Here is a 23,088-nt window from a genome sequence, read left to right on the forward strand (position 1 = left end):
AACGGTCTGGATTCTCCCAGCTGTCTTTAGAAAAATTTTATTTACTGGGCCGAGTAATGGGCCGGTGAGTCAGTCAAGCTGACAGCTGTTCCTGCTCAGATTTAACCCCACGAATCAGAGGGCAGAAAAGTGCCACGTCAGGATTTTGACAGCTGAGATCTCAGGCTCCACCCTGGCGTTTTGTCGTCTTCCAATCCCACCATGTAGCGAATTGGGCCAGAGTTATAGACTCCCCCGCCCAAAACTTTCGTCATCGTCATCGTCAACGAAGTCGATGACGTTGACGCGATGTTGACGTTTGTTGAGCGAGTGGCTGGTTATTTAAAGCTCCCGCGGTGGGGTTGGAGGAAGGCGAATTGAATGGCGGTGGTGGAGAAGAGGAAGAAGATGAAGAAGCTGACGGCCATGGCGCGTTCTTGCTGTGGAGCGGGGAGATCGATCGCAACGCGCTTCATCTTTAATGTCGTCGATCCGTTCCCCCGAAATTCGAACTCGGAGTCGAAGGATGTGATGCGGACGGTAGGAAAGTTGATTTGACGTTTTGGGATGAGTCGTGGATCGTGAGGTCAGCGATCTCCGCTGGTGTAACAGCGACGTTGAATGTGCGCGGCCTGTAGCATACCTCTGGATCTGTCCCGATCTCTGCGACATAGACCGTGATGCCCTGGGAAATTTCCTGTGAATCGGTGAATTGCAAGGATTTCTTCTGAAATTCTGTTCCAGAGCGGGGTCAGAACAAGAGATTGGTGAATTGCAAGGATTTCTTCTGAAATTCTGTTGCAGAGCGGGTTCAGACCAGGAGATTGGTGAATTGCAAGGATTTCTTCGGAAATTTTGTTCCAGAACGGGGTCAGAACAGGAGGGCGACGCGTTCGGCCATGGACGCCCTTTCTAGGCAGTATGCGGCTCAGTTTTCTCCATCGAATTTCCTTCAGGCTCCGATTTCCGCAGTGCTGGAGTACTCTGGTATCCTTCGCCGTTCGAGTCACCCCGACGGCGAGAGTTCAATTGGGGCCGGTGCCCTGGATAGTGTGGGAGGAGAGCTTTCTATAAGAATTATAGGCGCTGCAGATCAAGATGGGTCAGGGGCTCGGCGCCCGCAGCAGATTGTTGTGGAAGGAAGAGCAGATGGGATTTCCTCCGAAGAGCCGTCGTCCACGGCGAATTTTGATCATGGAAGTGCGGAGGAAGGGGGTGATGGGGGACTGCTTGATGGTTCTTCTTCTCCCGCAAGCTCTTCTGGGAGTTCTGCAAGCACAGATGGAGTGAGCAACGTCGATTCATCACCTCGGAGATATGATATTCAGCAGGCTGCGAGATGGATCGAGCAGGTTCTTCCGTTTTCGTTGCTCCTGTTAGTGGTGTTCGTTCGGCAACATTTGCAAGGTACGCGCTTCCCTTTTTAGTGGTGCAATTTAAAGTTTGGTGTTTTCTTCAAAAAAACAAATTAAAGTTTGGTGTCTGGGGATTTGATTTACGGTACTGGAATTTCAGCTTTGGAATATGGGTCTCACTTAGCTCCTCGTTTGCTACGTTTTTTATTTCCATACTACTTTAGACTGTACAAACTTTCAAGCTGCTTTTCAGACAGTTAATTCATGATATTTGCTTTTTAATTATCGCCTTAACTAATGGGCGTTTCTGAGAACGGACACTTTAAAGCTGGTACAATGGAGTCTCATCTCGTAATTGAACGCCAAAAGAAATACAAATTTCATGGGTTTTATTGAAGGGCTTTGTCTTTCAAATTTGAATACCCGGAATCTGTTCCACCTTTGAGAAGTCTGACATTTTTTAAGTCCCAGTTGTGTGAAGAACGGTTTTAACTTAGAACTTGAAAAAAGCAATGCGTAAATATATGTTTGCCCCGAGATCAGTCTTGGGAAGATGAAGCCGTTCAGAAATTTGTTTTCCAGTGCCTTTCTACATCATCGATCTTCTCAGTTCCTCATGCGAAATTAGTTCGGGATAAATTTCCATTGCCCGGACAAACTACAATTTTGCTTAAACTTTTTGATGTTCTTCATCTATGTCCTTTGATTAGCTGATCCAGGAAAGTTAACCAAAATCTAGATGTGTTATGATGTGTATAATCAGGGCATGAGACCATCGTAGGACTGACTTTCTGCAGTGAAAAGCATAAAAATTTCCTAAACATCGATTGAGATTTTAACTCCTTAAAGTATGTTGTTTTCTTGTAAGTAGGTGTAAACACACCCATATTTCATCTTTAATACTTTGAAAGGTAGCAGTTGCAAATCAAACAAATTTATGAGAAGTGTCTGCAAATAACTACAAGTTGATCTTAATCGATTGAGATTAGGATTGCTCTGAAAATTGATCTTCAGGCAAAAGATGATGTCTGCAAATAAAATTAGGTAATTCCAATTGCCTGATCGCCAAGAAGAGAGAACATTAAGGATAGAGGAGGGAGATCCTTCAGAAGAGCTTCTCTAGGATGTAGAGACAGATCTGCCACACACAGGAAAGGTCGTCTGTGATGGGAGGCAGGAAGTCAGTATACGGGAGAGAAAGGACTTTATTAAAGAGATCAAGGGAGAGAGAAGAGAGACCCACAGTTCTGTTCTTTGATTACCCTGGTTGGGAGGGAGTTCCCTTTTTTAGCATCCTTAACTGGGCCCTTTTGGGCTGGGCTCTCAATTTGCTGACATCTCTAATAAATGAGTACTAGCAAAATTCTAAGCTCTCTAACGCTCTTGGGATTAGGCCAACTTATGATTACCAAAAATTTAGATCTGTCTGTATTCGTATCCTCAAGAAAGATCCAGTAGCGCGAATACTAGATGCGCGCTGACTGCAAGCAAACGTCTTCATATAAATGTAAAGAGAAACAGCCTCCAGTTTATGGAAAACATGCATCATGTTATCCATATGGTCCTCTTCAGTGTTGTGATAAATCAGAATGTTGTAAAATAAGACTAATACAATATTCTGTGGAAGGGGTGAGAACGGTTGCAGGGGCACTTGACATCCCAAAAGGCATTATCTTGAATTCAGAATGGCAGTAATGTGTGTTGAAATCATTCTAACTGGCTGCCTGATCTTAAATCAAGCTTTGGAAAATGCGTCTGACATGTTGCTCTCCAATATTTCCTTGGTAACTGGGATTGGAAATTTGTAGCCAATGCAGAAATGATAGTCTCCATCCTTCTTTTTGACAAGGAGGTTGGGCTTGAGAACAGGCTATTTCAATGTTGAATGATACCAGTGGTAGGTGGTGGCACCTCGGTGTTGCAGTCAAAGCCACTGCCTGGGGTTGAAGAGATGTCATCTCTGGCAGCTTCCAGAAGGGCCTATTCAGCAGGGGGAAAATGCTGCGATTGGAAGATGGGCGCCAATTTAACCTCCATCTGTTAATCCAAGGCTTCAACTCTTTGAGATGCCACTGCTTGTACCATTCTTGGAGGTGTAAGTCTCAAATCAAGGCTCCATTAGCTGCTGTTCATTCTCAGTGAAAAAGCTGAACGATTGTTTGATCTGATACCAATTGATAGGAACCTTTAGAAGGAAGGATATTATGGGATCAAATAGATCCATATAGAGGAAACCAGCTGAAGTTCTGGTGAGGGAGTTTCCATCAGGGAAACATGCAATGATAGGGGATTGAAGGGCCTAAGACTGAGGAGTGAAGAGAGATAATTACAATTTCACTTTACTTGATACTTTTACTGTGGCATTGTAAAGGGAGGATTACTTATATTTAAGGGAAGGGGAAACGTAGTGACGAAAGACCAAATGCCCTGGATGGGCTAGCTGATTAGGATACTCTTGAGGAAGGGATAGAATCTTGTTAATGGCATACAAACTCCGAGCTATTCAACTGCCTAGAGGAATCTGGGATCATTTTTTTGAGTGTTTGAGAACGGAGATCCAAAACTGCATTGTGTTGTTATCCCATCCAGTCCCTTTAAAAGAGGATGATGTGATGTGTTGATACAGAAAGTCAGCTGAGTCCACAGCCAGGAAATACTTATCCTATTGTTACTTGATAAATTACTTCTAGCTACCCCCTGATGGAAGAAACAGCCAACTTATAATCTCTGGTAATGTAATCATATCATTGCTACATAAGAAATGCATCAAAACCCCATGAGATGTGTACTTTTGGAGGTACCTCAGGCTATACATTGTTGGTGAATGTCATACATTCCGTGCTTAAGGTAAATGCTTCGAGCCATAATTCTAGATTTCTTATTGTGCATAGATGATGCACACTCATTCGAGTACCATATTCCTTTGAGTTCCTCACGAGATGCTCATTCTTTTGCATACATCTATTCTCTCAGGATACCAGATATTAATGGATTTTAAACTTCCAACCTTTATGTGCTACTTGTAAAATCAGAGCCCTGATAGTGTTTATCTTGTCCAATAGTGTAAAGATCTTCTAATGGATAATCACATGTTTTTCACTATACATCTGCACAATATTACATGTTGTTCCTTCTCAACTACTACTCTTATTTTCAATATTCTCTCAAAGACACCAAACATTGGGAAAATGTTTGGTGAAAGGCACCTGGATTTTTGTCTAAATGTAGCCAATAAGATAGTTTCAATTATCATAAATCCAGAGTTAGCTAGAGAAAAATAAGAATACTACTGCAAATGATATGAATTAATGTGCAAGGAAGAGTGAGGAATATCTAATCGTGAAAGGCACCTGGGCTTATGCTCATGGCTAGTTTTTGTTGTTTGTATAGTATTTTATATTCAGTGTGCCTGCTTCTCTTTCATAAACAGAACTTTGGGCAACTCATCTGATTTCTGTGGGATTTTAAAAAAATTATGAACTTCTTTAATGATTTACTGCTAATAAATGGCTTAACCCAAAAGGCTATTGAAGATAACACACTGGGAAATACTGGTTTTGCAATATAGTATTCATTTATGTCTACCTATTTTTTCCGACTCTGTTCTTGTGGGATTCATACTTATTGACCTATTTTATACCAGTTATTTTAATTGATATCCTCTCATGTTCCTGCAGGATTCATTGTGACAATGTGGATTGTTGCAGTGTTGTTTAAATCCAACGACATCATTTGTAAACAAACTGCTTTAAAGGTCCTTTTTTAATATGCTTTAATAGTTACTTCTCATATATCTTTTCATTAGCCATTGATCTCAATAGAAGACTGATAATTTAACAGGATCAGATTCATTGCCCTCTATCCCTCTACCTGAATATTAATTTGTTGCTTTTCTCCAAAAAAATATTTTTTCTGGAACTGAGAGTCTTTTCTTGTTTTGTGATATTCCTCTGAAGTCCCTTATCTTTTACTGTGATGATCGTAGGCCATGGTCTTTTGACCAAAATGGGATCTAGATAACAGTTGAGGAGAGGTCGGGCCAAAGATATTTTGGTTCTAAAAGTATCGAAGAAGATTAGGGTCGAGAAAAGGATAAGCACTATTCACGAAATACTGAATCAGTATCCATCTAGGCAGGCTTATTCTCTTGTGACCCTCAGTCGGACTCTTCATCTTTCTTCTTCAATAAACTCATCCAGGTCTTCTTATTGGGGTTTTCCTGAGTATTTGGTGGCCACCCTGTTAGATCATACGGCCCAAATAACTCATGTATTACCGGGCCCATGTTTTATAAATGGGCCCGATCATAGTGAAATATGACCGTTGATTCCAACGGTCATATATCTCCAACGGTCAATTGGCAGCCTCTCTAAAAAGGGGAACATTGTGTAGTATGGGGGTGTCCGTGTGTGTGGAAATAATAACATTATATTTCTTCTTGTTCACATATTCATCCTCTCGATAGTCAAGAAATCACATGGTATCAGAGCAGCGATCGTAGGACTACCAAAGGCGACAAGTTTTTTTCTTCGGATAATTTCTAATCTTCCTTGTTCGGCAACGAGTTCTTCTTGCAATCTCGGCGGCGTCTTTCAGCGACGATTTCTGCTTCGGCAACGATTTTGGCAATTTCGGCGGCGTCTTCCTGCAATTTTGGCGACGATTTCTGCTTCGGCAACATTTTTCAGCGACGAGTTCTTCTTGCAATTTCGGCGGCGACTTCTTCCTCGACTACTCCTATCTTTCTCTCTCGGCGAACTCGGCGAGCTCAGCAAACTTGGCGAACTCAACGAACTCGGCGATTTCAGAGATTCTGCACTTTTGTTCTTGCGATTTCGGCGACAACTCATTCTTCGAATATTCTTATATTTCTCTATCAGCGAACTCGGTGAGCTCAGCTACCTTGGCGAATTCGGCGAACTCGGTGATTTCAGAGACTGCGATTTCGCGATTTCGTGATTTCGCGAGCTTTCGCTATTTACTCCCGGAGTACTTTTTGATTCGCGATCCACGCGTTTCATAAAGACTCCGCGCTTGGGGCAAGCTACGACCTGTGCAGAAGAATAGAGGAGTTTGGCTCTTGGGTTTTTTCCTCTTGAAGCTTCACACGGCGAAATTGCCCGATCAGAAGTTGTGTTTATTTTCCGGGGAAGTTCTTCTCCAGTGAAGACTTGCTCCGTCAACACTCAGATCAGCAGCTCTTGTTAAGGAGTATTCCGTCTACTCATCTCCAGATGGGAAAGTCCAGGATGGCTGAGAAGGAATCCGAGATCACCTCCTCAACCATCGTTAAACCGGCTGAGACACCTGCTCAGCCAAGGTTGTTCTTACCGGACCTGGATATCAAATAAAATGGAATCAATGGGCAGAAGTGGATAACGTTGGTCCAAAGATCCCTTAAGGCTATCTACCTGGGGAATCACCTAACAGAAGATGCTCCTTCGGAAGACGCTCCCAAACTTGAAAGAGTAATTTGGGAATCTGAAGAAGCCTTTATCACCAATTGGATGATCAAAAATATGGAACCAGATCAGGCAGACGACTATCTACTTATTGACTGCGTACGAGACTTATGGCAAGAAATTCAGAAATCATGTGCGGAAACCCACAGCGATTATCGTGTCTATGACCTTCGAGAACAAGAGAAAGCATTGAAACAGGGAAATCTATCAATTTCTTCCTACTCTGCAAAATTAAAGGCCATATGGAGGGAGCTTGACCTTCTCTGGCCCACTGGCGACAAGAACTCACCATCTTGTCTCAGAGAAACCAAGTTCAGAACCCTCACCTTTTTGATGGGATTGAATTCAGAGTATGAGAATCTTAGAAGCCAATTGCTGCACAGAGAGAGGTTCCCCACCTTAGCGGAAGCTATCTCTGAATTGCAAGGGGCAGAGCGGCGGAAGAAGCTTAACCCTAAGGATGGCGAGGTGTCTACTCCTGTCTCAGTGGCCCACTTGGCCAAGAAAGGGGAACCAGGGCACAACATAAATAATGCAGCCACATCTTCTACTCATCACCAGAAGTCCACTCCGTAGGAAGGTAATTCCTCAGAACTTACTTGTGGCTATTGCAGGAAACCAGGCCACCTAAAAAGGGACTGCAGAAAGTTAGCCTGGAAGGAAGAGCAGATCAGGAAAGGGACGTGGAATCCAGGGCAGCACAAGAAAGCCTATGTGGCAAGTGAAGGAGAGGAATTATCTGCTGCAAAGAAAGGGGAGGACGGAGGTGAAATTCAGAAACTTATTCAGTCAGAAGTAAACAAGATCCTTCAGAAGTTTGGCTCTACTTCACTCGTACAGTCAGGTAAGAAATTTATTTTCACTACAGTTACTAATAATACACCCACTACTGTTTCTTGGATTTTAGATTCTGGGGCGACAGATCATATGTCACCCCACAAAATGCTATTTAAAAATTATGAGCTAGAAACTAATAATCTCAGAGTTTTTACTGCCAATGGTGGAATATTAGAAGTGGCAGGAAGATGATCAATTGAGATCAAAGGGAAATTACTGAAAGATGTTTTGCATGTACCTGAATTGAAAGCAAATTTATTGTCCTTAATTCAGTTAGTAAATGATACTGGATGGTGATTTATCTTAGACTCAGATTCTTGTTTCCTATGTCTTAAGGAAACCGGACGGAAGATTTCATCTGTTAAGAGGAGGGGAGGTCTTCTCTTGCTAGATGGATTGGAGGAGGATGAAAAGCAGAAAGCCACCTATACTGCCCAGAGTGAAGAGCGGATCAATCTCCTGCATAAGAGACTAGGGCACCCCTCATTCCACATTTTGAAACATTCCCATCCCAATTTGTTTAAAGGGATTATTTTTGATAATTTGAACTGTGAAAGTTGCCAATTTGCTAAACACAAACGATCTTCTTTTCCAGTTTCAGATCACAGAACTCAATCAGCATTTGATTGTATCCATAGTGATGTGTGGGAACCTTGCTCCACACTTGGACTATCCCATCACAAATGGTTTATCTTATTTGTAGATGATTTCTCTAGATATACATGGGTGTATCTACTGAAATCTAAGACTGAAATTCCATCTATTATCATCAAATTTTGTGAGATGATTCATACACAATTCGGAAAGAAAGTACGGATATTTAGATCAGATAATGCAACAGAATTCTTTTGTGGATAAGTAACTAATTACAGGGAAGAAGAGGGGATAATTCACCAGTCCTCATGTGTGAATACCCCTCAGCAAAATGGACTTGCTGAAAGAAAGATTGGCCATATAATGTCTTCAGCCAGGGCTCTTTTATTTCAAGGGAATTGTCCCAAGAACTATTGGGCTGAAGCAGTCGCAACAGCCACTCATCTTATAAATAGGACAGCCTCAAAAACATTAAATTATCATGCTCCTATTGATCTTTTATCTGCTGAATTCCCACATTTATCTTTAAGAACTAACCTCCCGGCCAAGGTGTTTGGCTGTGTTGTATATGTTCAAGTTCATCATGCAGGGAAGTTGGATCATCGAGCCCTAAGATGTGTGTTTCTGGGATATTCTTCAACCCAGAAAGGTTATAAATGCTATCATCCAAGCTCCAGGAAGATCTTCATTACTGCAGACGTGAAGTTCGACGAAGTCCGAATGTTTCATGCTCATTTGGAACGATCAGAAGAGTATTTAGAATCTTCGGAGCAAGAAAATGATAGTATGCAGCGAAGTCTCTCCTCAGCATCAGAAACTTATGATAAGGACATGGCTATAAGTACTCCTCCACGTCCTCCTGAGGAGGAGGAGCCTTATAGACCACGTGACGACTCAAGTACAACTGTGGACATTATAGCTCCTACCATTATCAGTATTATATTCCGTAATTAGCTCATTAAGGGCATTTTCCTTCATTAGCCCATTAGGGCTCCTATATCAACAATTGTAATCTGTCTTTTTGGGTTAATCAAGTTTTCCTTCTTGTTCACAACAACAATCCTGCCGGCAGGAGGAGAAGACTCAGGAAACGATGGTTGGTCCATTGCCATAAGCAAGGGAATTCGTAACTGCATGAAGACTAAACTCTATCCAGTTAAAAATTATCTATCTTACTCCCGGCTCTCTCCAGAGTATAATCAGGTGGTTCAAGCCCTAATGACTGTATCTATTCCGAAGAATGTGACAGAAGCGATGTCATCTGCAGAGTGGAAGACAGCTATGGAAGAAGAAATGGCAGCACTAAAGAGAAATGGTACTTGGGAGATGGGCCCACTCCCACCCAGAAAGAAACTAGTGGGAAGTCGATGGGTATTCACTGTAAAATATCACTCAGATGGGTCAGTGGCCAGACACAAAGCTCGTTTGGTGGCACAAGGATATACACAGTCTTACGGCGTCGACTACAACGAAACCTTTGCGTCGACTACACAGTCGGGCAGGGATCGTACTTTCTCAGCATAAGTATATCCTTGATTTGTTAAAGGAAACCGGGAAGTTGGATTGTCGACCAGCGGCTACACCAGTGGATAGTAATGTTAAGTTAAAAGCTGAACAGAGTGAAAAAGACACACCCGTAAACAAGACTTCATTTCAACGTCTCATTGGTAAGCTACATTATCTCAACCACACTCGGCCGGATATTGCTTTCGCAGTCAACTCTCGAAGTCAATTCATGAATGATCCTCAGGAATCACATCAACATGCAGCAGATCGCATCCTAGCTTACCTGAAGGGGTCAATTGGACTTGGTCTACTATTTAACAGAGGAAGTGAGCCGAGTGTGGTCCTCTACATGGATTCTGACTATGCAGGATCATTTGAAGACAGCCGGTCTACATCTGGTTATTGCAGTTTCATAGGAGGGAATCTTGTTACATGGCGTAGTAAGAAACAGAAGGTCTCTTTATCAAGCGCAGAAGCTGAACTCAGAGCACTGAAGAAGGGAGTATGTGAAGGAATGTGGCTTGAGGGTATCTTGCAGGATTTGAAAGTTTTTTCAGACAAAGGAATGACTCTGTACTCTGATTGCAAATCAGCAATTGCTATGGCAAAAAACCCAGTCCAACACGAAAGGACGAAGCATGCAAGGGTGGCACGACACTATATCAAACAAAGCATTGATGAGGGCTTCATTATACCTCACTACATTCCTTCTCTGGAGCAGATTGCGGATATTTTCACCAAAGGGATCCCTGGCCCGCAGTTCCAAGTCTTGGTGTCCAAGTTGGGCATGATCAACATCTATACCCAACTTGAGGGGGGATGTTAGATCATACGGCCCAAATAACTCATGTATTACCGGGCCCATGTTTTATAAATGGGCCAGATCATAGTGAAATATGACCGTTGATTCCAACGGTCATATATCTCCAACAGTCGATTGGCAGCCTCTCTAAAAAGGGGAACATTGTGTAGTATGGGGGTGTCCGTGTGTGTGGAAATAATAACATTATATTTCTTCTTGTTCACATATTCATCCTCTCGATAGTCAAGAAATCACACACCCAATTGCCTCCGTCTTGATGTTTAGATTTCTCAGGAACCTGTTGTCAGGGAGACAGAAAGACGTAAATGTGATGGAGGATGAATATATCTAAATGTACTGTCGTTGAATGTACTATTTTTAATTTAGATGCTCTCCATATTTACAGACAAGTGGGACCAATGAGGTTCCAATATCATATTGTGCATCAATTAGACGAAAACCTGGACCTGTTCAGTGAGAATAGCAGCGGTAAATATATCAAGGATTTAACAGGAAAGCAGGATGGAACATTTCTGAAAGTTGAGCTAGAACTGCAGCTTTAATAGTGACAATTTGTGGAGAATTGTTGAAGTGCAGAAGAGAAGAAAAAATATTATTTCATCAAGTAAAAAAGGTACAAAAAATAGTGTTTTCATCAAGCTTTATAGAAGCCGTTGGGCACTGGCCCAACGGCTAGTTAAAAGCTAGTTTAAAACTAGCCGTTAGCCTTTTTGCGGCGGGCCCCACTGTCTCCTAGTGAGCCCGATAGGTGGCTTCCTGGATTTGGGCCTTCTCCTCTGTCTTGGGCTTATTTCTCTGGACTTTTAACTCATATTTCTCAACAAATAGGATAGGGATATGATGGAGGATGAATATATCTAAATGTACTGTCGTTGAATGTACTATTTTTAATTTAGATGCTCTCCATATTTACAGACAAGTGGGACCAATGAGGTTCCAATATCATATTGTGCATCAATTAGACGAAAACCTGGACCTGTTCAGTGAGAATAGCAGCGTGTAAATATATCAAGGATTTAACAGGAAAGCAGGATGGAACATTTCTGAAAGTTGAGCTAGAACTGCAGCTTTAATAGTGACAATTTGTGGAGAATTGTTGAAGTGCAGAAGAGAAGAAAAATATTATTTCATCAAGTAAAAGGTACAAAAAATAGTGTTTTCATCAAGCTTTATAGAAGCCGTTGGGCACTGGCCCAACGGCTAGTTAAAAGCTAGTTTAAAACTAGCCGTTAGCCTTTTTGCGGCGGGCCCCACTGTCTCCTAGTGAGCCCGATAGGTGGCTTCCTGGATTTGGGCCTTCTCCTCTGTCTTGGGCTTATTTCTCTGGACTTTTAACTCATATTTCTCAACAAATAGGATAGGGATATGATGGAGGATGAATATATCTAAATGTACTGTCGTTGAATGTACTATTTTTAATTTAGATGCTCTCCATATTTACAGACAAGTGGGACCAATGAGGTTCCAATATCATATTGTGCATCAATTAGACGAAAACCTGGACCTGTTCAGTGAGAATAGCAGCGGTAAATATATCAAGGATTTAACAGGAAAGCAGGATGGAACATTTCTGAAAGTTGAGCTAGAACTGCAGCTTTAATAGTGACAATTTGTGGAGAATTGTTGAAGTGCAGAAGAGAAGAAAAAAATATTATTTCATCAAGTAAAAAAGGTACAAAAAATAGTGTTTTCATCAAGCTTTATAGAAGCCGTTGGGCACTGGCCCAACGGCTAGTTAAAAGCTAGTTTAAAACTAGCCGTTAGCCTTTTTGCGGCGGGCCCCACTGTCTCCTAGTGAGCCCGATAGGTGGCTTCCTGGATTTGGGCCTTCTCCTCTGTCTTGGGCTTATTTCTCTGGACTTTTAACTCATATTTCTCAACAAATAGGATAGGGATATGATGGAGGATGAATATATCTAAATGTACTGTCGTTGAATGTACTATTTTTAATTTAGATGCTCTCCATATTTACAGACAAGTGGGACCAATGAGGTTCCAATATCATATTGTGCATCAATTAGACGAAAACCTGGACCTGTTCAGTGAGAATAGCAGCGTAAATATATCAAGGATTTAACAGGAAAGCAGGATGGAACATTTCTGAAAGTTGAGCTAGAACTGCAGCTTTAATAGTGACAATTTGTGGAGAATTGTTGAAGTGCAGAAGAGAAGAAAAATATTATTTCATCAAGTAAAAAGGTACAAAAATAGTGTTTTCATCAAGCTTTATAGAAGCCGTTGGGCACTGGCCCAACGGCTAGTTAAAAGCTAGTTTAAAACTAGCCGTTAGCCTTTTTGCGGCGGGCCCCACTGTCTCCTAGTGAGCCCGATAGGTGGCTTCCTGGATTTGGGCCTTCTCCTCTGTCTTGGGCTTATTTCTCTGGACTTTTAACTCATATTTCTCAACAAATAGGATAGGGATATGATGGAGGATGAATATATCTAAATGTACTGTCGTTGAATGTACTATTTTTAATTTAGATGCTCTCCATATTTACAGACAAGTGGGACCAATGAGGTTCCAATATCATATTGTGCATCAATTAGACGAAAACCTGGACCTGTTCAGTGAGAATAGCAGCGGTAAATATATCAAGGATTTAACAGGAAAGCAGGATGGAACATTTCTGAAAGTTGAGCTAGAACTGCAGCTTTAATAGTGACAATTTGTGGAGAATTGTTGAAGTGCAGAAGAGAAGAAAAAATATTATTTCATCAAGTAAAAAAGGTACAAAAAATAGTGTTTTCATCAAGCTTTATAGAAGCCGTTGGGCACTGGCCCAACGGCTAGTTAAAAGCTAGTTTAAAACTAGCCGTTAGCCTTTTTGCGGCGGGCCCCACTGTCTCCTAGTGAGCCCGATAGGTGGCTTCCTGGATTTGGGCCTTCTCCTCTGTCTTGGGCTTATTTCTCTGGACTTTTAACTCATATTTCTCAACAAATAGGATAGGGATATGATGGAGGATGAATATATCTAAATGTACTGTCGTTGAATGTACTATTTTTAATTTAGATGCTCTCCATATTTACAGACAAGTGGGACCAATGAGGTTCCAATATCATATTGTGCATCAATTAGACGAAAACCTGGACCTGTTCAGTGAGAATAGCAGCGGTAAATATATCAAGGATTTAACAGGAAAGCAGGATGGAACATTTCTGAAAGTTGAGCTAGAACTGCAGCTTTAATAGTGACAATTTGTGGAGAATTGTTGAAGTGCAGAAGAGAAGAAAAAAATATTATTTCATCAAGTAAAAAGGTACAAAAAATAGTGTTTTCATCAAGCTTTATAGAAGCCGTTGGGCACTGGCCCAACGGCTAGTTAAAAGCTAGTTTAAAACTAGCCGTTAGCCTTTTTGGCGGGCCCCACTGTCTCCTAGTGAGCCCGATAGGTGGCTTCCTGGATTTGGGCCTTCTCCTCTGTCTTGGGCTTATTTCTCTGGACTTTTAACTCATATTTCTCAACAAATAGGATAGGGATATGATGGAGGATGAATATATCTAAATGTACTGTCGTTGAATGTACTATTTTTAATTTAGATGCTCTCCATATTTACAGACAAGTGGGACCAATGAGGTTCCAATATCATATTGTGCATCAATTAGACGAAAACCTGGACCTGTTCAGTGAGAATAGCAGCGTAAATATATCAAGGATTTAACAGGAAAGCAGGATGGAACATTTCTGAAAGTTGAGCTAGAACTGCAGCTTTAATAGTGACAATTTGTGGAGAATTGTTGAAGTGCAGAAGAGAAGAAAAATATTATTTCATCAAGTAAAAGGTACAAAAATAGTGTTTTCATCAAGCTTTATAGAAGCCGTTGGGCACTGGCCCAACGGCTAGTTAAAAGCTAGTTTAAAACTAGCCGTTAGCCTTTGCATGGGGCCCCACTGTCTCCTAGTGAGCCCGATAGGTGGCTTCCTGGATTTGGGCCTTCTCCTCTGTATTGGGCTTATTTCTCTGGACTTTTAACTCATATTTCTCAACAAATAGGATAGGGATATGATGGAGGATGAATATATCTAAATGTACTGTCGTTGAATGTACTATTTTTAATTTAGATGCTCTCCATATTTACAGACAAGTGGGACCAATGAGGTTCCAATATCATATTGTGCATCAATTAGACGAAAACCTGGACCTGTTCAGTGAGAATAGCAGCGTAAATATATCAAGGATTTAACAGGAAAGCAGGATGGAACATTTCTGAAAGTTGAGCTAGAACTGCAGCTTTAATAGTGACAATTTGTGGAGAATTGTTGAAGTGCAGAAGAGAAGAAAAATATTATTTCATCAAGTAAAAAAGGTACAAAAAATAGTGTTTTCATCAAGCTTTATAGAAGCCGTTGGGCACTGGCCCAACGGCTAGTTAAAAGCTAGTTTAAAACTAGCCGTTAGCCTTTTTGCGGCGGGCCCCACTGTCTCCTAGTGAGCCCGATAGGTGGCTTCCTGGATTTGGGCCTTCTCCTCTGTCTTGGGCTTATTTCTCTGGACTTTTAACTCATATTTCTCAACAAATAGGATAGGGATATGATGGAGGATGAATATATCTAAATGTACTGTCGTTGAATGTACTATTTTTAATTTAGATGCTCTCCATATTTACAGACAAGTGGGACCAATGAGGTTCCAATATCATATTGTGCATCAATTAGACGAAAACCTGGACCTGTTCAGTGAGAATAGCAGCGTAAATATATCAAGGATTTAACAGGAAAGCAGGATGGAACATTTCTGAAAGTTGAGCTAGAACTGCAGCTTTAATAGTGACAATTTGTGGAGAATTGTTGAAGTGCAGAAGAGAAGAAAAAAATATTATTTCATCAAGTAAAAAAGGTACAAAAAATAGTGTTTTCATCAAGCTTTATAGAAGCCGTTGGGCACTGGCCCAACGGCTAGTTAAAAGCTAGTTTAAAACTAGCCGTTAGCCTTTTTGCGGCGGGCCCCACTGTCTCCTAGTGAGCCCGATAGGTGGCTTCCTGGATTTGGGCCTTCTCCTCTGTCTTGGGCTTATTTCTCTGGACTTTTAACTCATATTTCTCAACAAATAGGATAGGGATATGATGGAGGATGAATATATCTAAATGTACTGTCGTTGAATGTACTATTTTTAATTTAGATGCTCTCCATATTTACAGACAAGTGGGACCAATGAGGTTCCAATATCATATTGTGCATCAATTAGACGAAAACCTGGACCTGTTCAGTGAGAATAGCAGCGGTAAATATATCAAGGATTTAACAGGAAAGCAGGATGGAACATTTCTGAAAGTTGAGCTAGAACTGCAGCTTTAATAGTGACAATTTGTGGAGAATTGTTGAAGTGCAGAAGAGAAGAAAAAATATTATTTCATCAAGTAAAAAAGGTACAAAAAATAGTGTTTTCATCAAGCTTTATAGAAGCCGTTGGGCACTGGCCCAACGGCTAGTTAAAAGCTAGTTTAAAACTAGCCGTTAGCCTTTTTGCGGCGGGCCCCACTGTCTCCTAGTGAGCCCGATAGGTGGCTTCCTGGATTTGGGCCTTCTCCTCTGTCTTGGGCTTATTTCTCTGGACTTTTAACTCATATTTCTCAACAAATAGGATAGGGATATGTCTTTCTACTACATTGATCACTTGAGACCTGGGCACAAATACAAGAAGCTGGGATTAAAGGCAACATGGCTCTAGCAGGTGACAGGCGGAGAGGGGAGGGTTTGAATATGATCACATTGATGGTGCATGGACTGTAAGGTCCTGATAGGGGGTGCACCGATTCATTGGGTGTTCACCCCTTTTATATTTAAAAAAAAACATAAAGAGCAAATACAAGAAGCTTAACATCCTCCTAATGCCACTTCCCATCCTTCCTCTTTACTTTTAGAGCAAGGCTGTAATAGGCTGTTGGAGTGACGTATCAGGCCTGCCTCTAACAGCCACTCAACCAGTTAATTGATTTCATTTTTTGTAAAAGAAGAAAAACAATTGAGTAGTAGGGAAGTGCATTGATTGGTTGGGAGGCTGTTATCAAAGTATATGGTTACAAGGGTTCTGAAAGACAACTGTGGATCTAGCTTGAACAAGGGAGTTGAGTGACTCTGGTACAAGTGTTCTTTGTGTTCTGGCAGGGGATGAGGCAAGTGTTTCCTCAGGATTGGGAATTCTTCAAAGCCAAGCTAGGGGATGGGACAGCCTTTTGTTTTGGGCAAGATGCACGGTCAGCTTTAAGCACACTAAAAACAAAGTTCCCACGCCTGTTCACCCTTGCATGGACCCCTTGTGCCACAGCTTGGGAGTGGTGGGATGGCATCTGGATTCCATTCTTGATCAATACCCATGTACGACCAGAGAGTGCATGATGTAGTGGAACGTAATACACATATGTCCACTGAGAGAAACACATGACAGATGGGGGTGGATAGACACATCCTTCTATGTCGGGGATCCTTACATGAGGTTCAACAGCAGAGACATAGTGGAAGACTGCAGACCATCGGCTCGTCAGGAAGAGGTGGCTCTTGGAAGCCTCGAGGGACTGTATTATGTTTGCAGGCAGAGAAGAAGACTGTGCCCATCTCTTCTTTGAATACTCTTTTGCCCGAGCAGTGTGGACATTTCCGAAAAGGAGGCCGTCATGGACTTTATACTGGGGGGTGCACTCAAGGGACAAGAGGGGCATGGTCAACCCTCTGTGGTGGTTTGGGCAATATGGCTGCAAGGAAGGAGGGTGTCTTCAATGGACGAGAGGCATTGCTAGACGTTGTTGTTCAGGTAGTGGCGAGTCTAGCCTCTGTATGCTTTAAAGGGCCTTGGCTAGGTTGCGGGGCAACCCATTAGGTGTTATACATACTTATTACCTTATCTATTTACACTGAGACGGTCGCCAATTTTTTGTGATCTCCCCTATTTTTCTTTTAAAAAATCAAAGGTATCTAGTGGCGGCATTCCACATCTGGTAGTGCGCGACTCCTGTGATGGTGTTGGCCAATGTTGACCGTCGTAGCTCTAACAGTAACTCCTGATTGTAGCTCAGCCTGACTCTGCCTGTTGGGATTATGATCCACCTACCCAGTGGATTGTCTACATATGTAGACGGGGGAAAACGTGCCTGGGCGCATAGCCATTTTGATCGATGAGATAGCGTTGGTGCACCCTAGTGGAAGAACCAAGGAATATTGCTTGATCTCCGTCCACTGGATGATGAGATCAAACCTTTTTGCCTCCTGTGTGCCTTGGATGCCATGTCCATTGCTCAGCGTGGTTGTACTGTGTTCTCTCCATCAGTATTTTCAGACAATGCCTCCTAGTTCTGCCCCATGGAGGATAGGGCCTGTACAGGTTGCTAGATGGATTCTTGGTGTGTGTGCACCAGCAAAGGTTTCGTGTGTGGCTTGGAAATGCAGAAGATTGGTCATTGTCATCGACGATGGTAACCTCCCCATGTACTGTGCGTATGTTTGCCTTTCCCCTGACGGTGCTGGTCCATGGCAATAAGGATTAGTAACATCTTGTGCTACATATTGGAGAGGATCTAAGCAATGAATTACAATAATTGACGAAAATAGAATAGTATCCAAGAACAGAACAATTCGAGAAGTGGAGAGAACAGCAAGAGAACAAGGTCAACAGAATGATTTAAGGAACAAGCAGAGACCAACAGGATTGGCCTTGTTTTCCTACAGATAGGGAGGATCTCCAGCCAGTGTTGCCGCGGTAACTGACTCAAAGAAAGCTTCCTCCATTCCTGGTTCATTTTCCCTTTAATTATAGACAGATGCTCCCATCAATAGCCCCCTCTTTCTCATGTACTGTTTGAGTTGGCATGTGTATGTCTAGGGGGCTTTCTCCTTAGGTATTCTCATGGTAGATTCATATAAGAGAGACATGATATGATAACTTACACCAAACAATGGCCCGGTATCATGTTAATGCCCTCCTATCAGTCCAAGTCCAAACTGGTCCAGACCAGTGACACCCAACCCTTAATAAAAAGGGAAGGCAAGACTAATTTGTGTAGCAAGAATCATTCTGTGAGAATTCTTTCCCTTTCTTCCCATTATCTGTCTCTCTGACTCTCTTTTAATCTGTCCTCTCTATCACCTTCTGCAATGACCATCTGGATTATGGACAACTTGCTTGTGAATCTCTTCTCTATCTCTCTCTCATCCCATCTACTTGTTTGACTTGAATTGTACCATTTCATTCATCAATCAAGTTTCAACTGAAATTTACGATTGAAATTGATCACCAATGATGGATACATTTCAAGAATGTACCAGACGACCAGTTCCATGATTCCAACCAAGACTTAAACGCCCAAGCTCTCCCTGCTATGGTGGGAATCCCCTATTATGGTGCCCTAGCCCTTTTCCCTCAGCTACCTCATGTGCAGGCACCTGGGCTCATGAGTAACCCTCATGTAGTCTTTCATCTGGGTGTTCGTTGGGTATCCTGAGTCTCATATGAGCTTCCCAAGTGTAGGTTGGGCTGAGGGAGACAATTAAAGAAACTGGAACTCCACAGGTATTTTAGGGGAAAGTCAGATAGGGGGAAAGACAAACATACTCAAGAGAGGGTACAAAGACGAAATTACCCTTTAATTGTGGGCTATGGATCATAACACACTGCATGTGTGACGACTCAAAAAGCAAAGCCAGGTACTGGTGCGTGCGACACACTTCATATAATAGGATGGCCTCCAAATTCTGACTTTGGTTATGTTTTTAGCTGATTCGGCTGCACAAGTTCTTATTATTCTTGTAATTTCTTGATGAGAAAGGGAGCTGGACTGGATATTAGAGATAGTGTCCCGATCTGGTAACCTGTCTAAGGGGTGAAGTGTGAACTGCCGAGGACTATCCATCAGTTGTTGAGAACAAACTATTGATAAAGCAAGAATCTTATCGCTGGTATCAGATCATCATGCCCATCTCACATATACATTGCAATGTCCTCTTAAGGAGACGATGGAATCTAGTGAGGAAAAGTGGAATCCATGAAACATCAGATGGCAAGAAGTTAAAATATGTTAGAGCAAATTGGCATTAGATTTGTGAAGGTCGTTTTTGGATCTCAGGATCAGGTGGTGCACTGCAGTAGCCCTCCCTGGGGTATTTCCGTATTTTGTCCTTAACATAGCACACTTTATACAGGTAGCCCCTCAAATGAAGAGCAGGCAAGAAGATGTAGTTGTCACGATGGATTCTGAAAAAGAGACAAGAAGTAGGAGACAGTGGGAATGGTCAACTGGTATGGATGATCCCTAGAAATATAAAGGTGCTGATCCGGGACTGTACTGCTACTGTATAAACTATGTTCTTCAGCTTGATCTCAATCTGTCATAATCTGTACTTTTCTTCAAAGTTTTCCTTTCCTCGATATAGACCTACATCAACGTCTCTATATTTTAAGATACAGCACGAATGTTCAGTTCAAGAATTCTGAGCAGAGTTTGAAAGGCCGTCAACATGTCTTCCCTAGTTGGATTCAAAAGTCCTTTGGCAAGCTTATTTGATAAGGCTGAAGCCCAAAATTCAGCCTATATTGGCCATAATAAATTTATTTCGCTCTAGTTACAGTCATCTAATTTAAGTATAAAATAAAGTTCTTATGTGCAGCAACTGGGAGAGTCAAAGTAATACATTGAGATACATTTAAGATGCAAGCATATTTCTGATACAATATTTTTCTGTATGTTCTTCTCAGGGAGAAAGAAGCCTTTGGGTTCTTTTCGGTGCCACAATTCTTTTCACATTCCACGTGTTTGGGGTCTACTGGTGGTACAGAACTGAAGATGTTCTCCGCCCACTGTTCATGCTTCCCCCACGAGTTATCCCCCCTTTCTGGCACGCCATCTTCGTCATTATCTTAAACGGTAAATCTAATATTCTGTACGAGTTATTTACTTTTCTATGCCACTTCTATGTTATTGACATGCGCAGATCCTTGAGTTTGTCACCAGATACCATGGTGAGGCAAGCGGCCATGATCTTAAAGTGTCTACTCCTGATGTATTACAAGAACAGCAAGGGGCCTGGCTACCGAAGACAGGTCTGTGATTCATGTGAAATTTTGATCTTTCCATTAACAATTCAAATAAAGATTTCTTCTCTATTTGCAGGGACAAATGCTGACTCTAGTTGAATATCTCCTGCTACTCTACCGAGCTCTGCTTCCAACGCCAGTTTGGTACAGATTCTTTCTTAATAAGGAATATGGAACCCTCTTCTCTTCTCTCATCACTGGGCTCTACCTCACCTTCAAGCTGACCTCCACGGTCGATAAGGTGGCCATCTAAAACCCGCCTCACAATTTCATCCCTTCTGACCTCCTTAATAGTCTATCCCTCTTATTTTATTTTGTTTTTTATAAAATTACTTCAGGTCCGATCCTCCTTTGCGGCACTGAGGGCTTTATCTCACAAGGAGGTCCACTACGGCTTCCATGCAACAGCTGATCAGGTACCCTTCTTGTTTATTTTCTCAGATACGTATATAATAGTTATATTTTATGTTTATTTTTTCTTCTCTTGGTGATATGTTTGTCACTTCAAGTTACTTTCTATCTTAAAGTGTCACGTATATAAATCCTATTTTCATGTTTTTCATGTACATAATAATTACCGACATGTTTTAATATTCGTTATATAAGTTGACATCATATAAATACGTATCAATTTTAATAATTCCATTCATATTAGAGTAATCGTCTGGTAGTAACAAACAACGATAATTATAAATCTCTTTTAAAATTAGATACGAAATAAGTGGTGTAAGTTATGATTGTCTTCGAATTAACAAGGCAAAACGCATTTTTTATAACTAAACATTAAAATATATTTAATATTTTGAGGTTGAATTTTATTCTGCTATAATGTAAGTTAGAGAAGGTTGATAATCATATGAGTTGGTTACAACTAGTACGAAAGATATGAAACATTACAGAATAGTAACGAGTCTCTAGATGTAATATTGACAATGTAAGCACCGCGCGCGCAGGTGGCGGCCGCGGGCGATATGTGCACGATTTGCCAGGAGAAGATGCAGTCGCCTGTTCTTCTCCGGTGTAAACACATGTTCTGCGAGGACTGCGTCTCCGAATGGTGAGGGCTTAACTGAAAAGCTCTTCTCTTTCTATCCTCAGCGTATTGACCATATAGTGCAGGGACGCGGACGGGACAATTTTTTCATCCCCGGATGAAAAAATCGTCCCGTCCAAACCCATTCAGGATGAAAATTCGTCCCGGGGACTGTCGGACGTAGGTTTCCGTCCTGTGGGACGAAAAAACCATCCGTCCGGAGGTCTCGGAAGATGGACAGACGGATCTGGATAAAAAACCGCCGGATTCACATCTGACGGCTATTAATCGCTATGACAATTTGCATCAAAGTCCCTGTATTTTTATGCCTGTGCAAACTGACCCGGCTCAGAAATAATTGTACATAGGTCCCTTTGCATTCTCTCTCCTCGGTATTTCCCAGAAAACTTAGAAAAATCTACATTAATATATTAAAAATATAAAATAATATTTTTTCTTCCCAGACAGAAAACTTAGAAAAATCTACATTAATATATTAAAAATATAAAATAATATTTTTTCTTCCCAGACAGGGCCGGGACGGGTTTTTCCCAGACAGGGACGAAAAATTCGTCCCATCCTCTGTACCTGCACTGAATCTGGACGTCAGATGGGACGCAATTCGTCCCGTCCCGTCATCGTCCATGTCCAGGACGATCCGGAACTACACTTGACCGTCTTCTTTCAGGTTCGAGAGAGAGCGGACGTGTCCGCTGTGCAGGGCGACGGTGAAACCGGCAGAGCTCCGCTCCTTCGGCGACGGCTCGACCAGCCTCTTCCTCCAGCTCTTCTGAACCAGAGCTCGTCTTCCATGGCTCCCACGTCTGAAGCCCATTCTCTCTCCAAAACCTCTCTCTCTGTTGGATGCGTCAGACAGCCAAAGAAGAGAGAGACGAGGAGAGAGAAGAGGTGGCTCTCCCGACTGTTCTTCCTGAGAGAAAGGCGGTCTGCAGAGAGAAGAAGTGTATTAAACTGAGTAATATTTATACAGGAAACATTGATTTTATCGATTGAACTGTAGTAATATTTATACAGGAGAAAGTCTTCTCAAAAAATATACATTTATACAGGAGAAAGTCTTCTAAAAAAAAATGTATTTATACAGGAGAAAGTCTTCTCAAAGAGTCGTTGTTGGGAAGGGAAAAACTTTTGTTATATAGATGTGCGTGTTATTTCGACGATCGGTGTCATCACGTGTGCGCATCCGGCGTCGACTTGTACCCTTCCACCGCCTCTCTTCCTCGTTTCCATCTCTTCTCTACCTACGTTCCGCATCACGAAACTCTCTCTCTCTCTCTCTCTCTCTCGTTGCCTCTTCCTCTCTCTCTCTCTCTCTCTCTCTCTCTCGCTGTCGCTCTTTCGGTCTCTCGCTCTTTCTTTCGGTCTTTCGGTCTCTCTCTCTTTCTATCGGTCTTCTCTCTCTCTTTCGCGATCGCTTTCTGTCGCTCTCTTCCTCTCTCTCTTGCTCTCTCGCTCT

The 23,088-nt window shown here is 41.9% G+C and overlaps 1 protein-coding gene across 1 annotated transcript; it reads left to right on the forward strand.

Annotated features, from left to right (window-relative positions):
* The first annotated feature begins 347 nt into the window (after nucleotides 1-347).
* On the forward strand, nucleotides 348-22,621 carry LOC144707765 (uncharacterized). Its single transcript, XM_078581010.1, has 8 exons — nucleotides 348-1,386; nucleotides 5,012-5,088; nucleotides 20,240-20,408; nucleotides 20,496-20,584; nucleotides 20,655-20,819; nucleotides 20,917-20,994; nucleotides 21,532-21,635; nucleotides 22,300-22,621. Exons 1-8 carry the CDS (start codon nucleotides 879-881, stop codon nucleotides 22,403-22,405), a joined length of 1,296 nt encoding a protein of 431 aa, XP_078437136.1. The 5' UTR covers nucleotides 348-878; the 3' UTR covers nucleotides 22,406-22,621.
* Nucleotides 22,622-23,088: the final 467 nt, after the last annotated feature.

Source organism: Wolffia australiana, chromosome 1 (assembly GCF_029677425.1).
Source record: "Wolffia australiana isolate 7733 chromosome 1, ASM2967742v1".
Taxonomy (NCBI): domain Eukaryota; kingdom Viridiplantae; phylum Streptophyta; class Magnoliopsida; order Alismatales; family Araceae; genus Wolffia; species Wolffia australiana.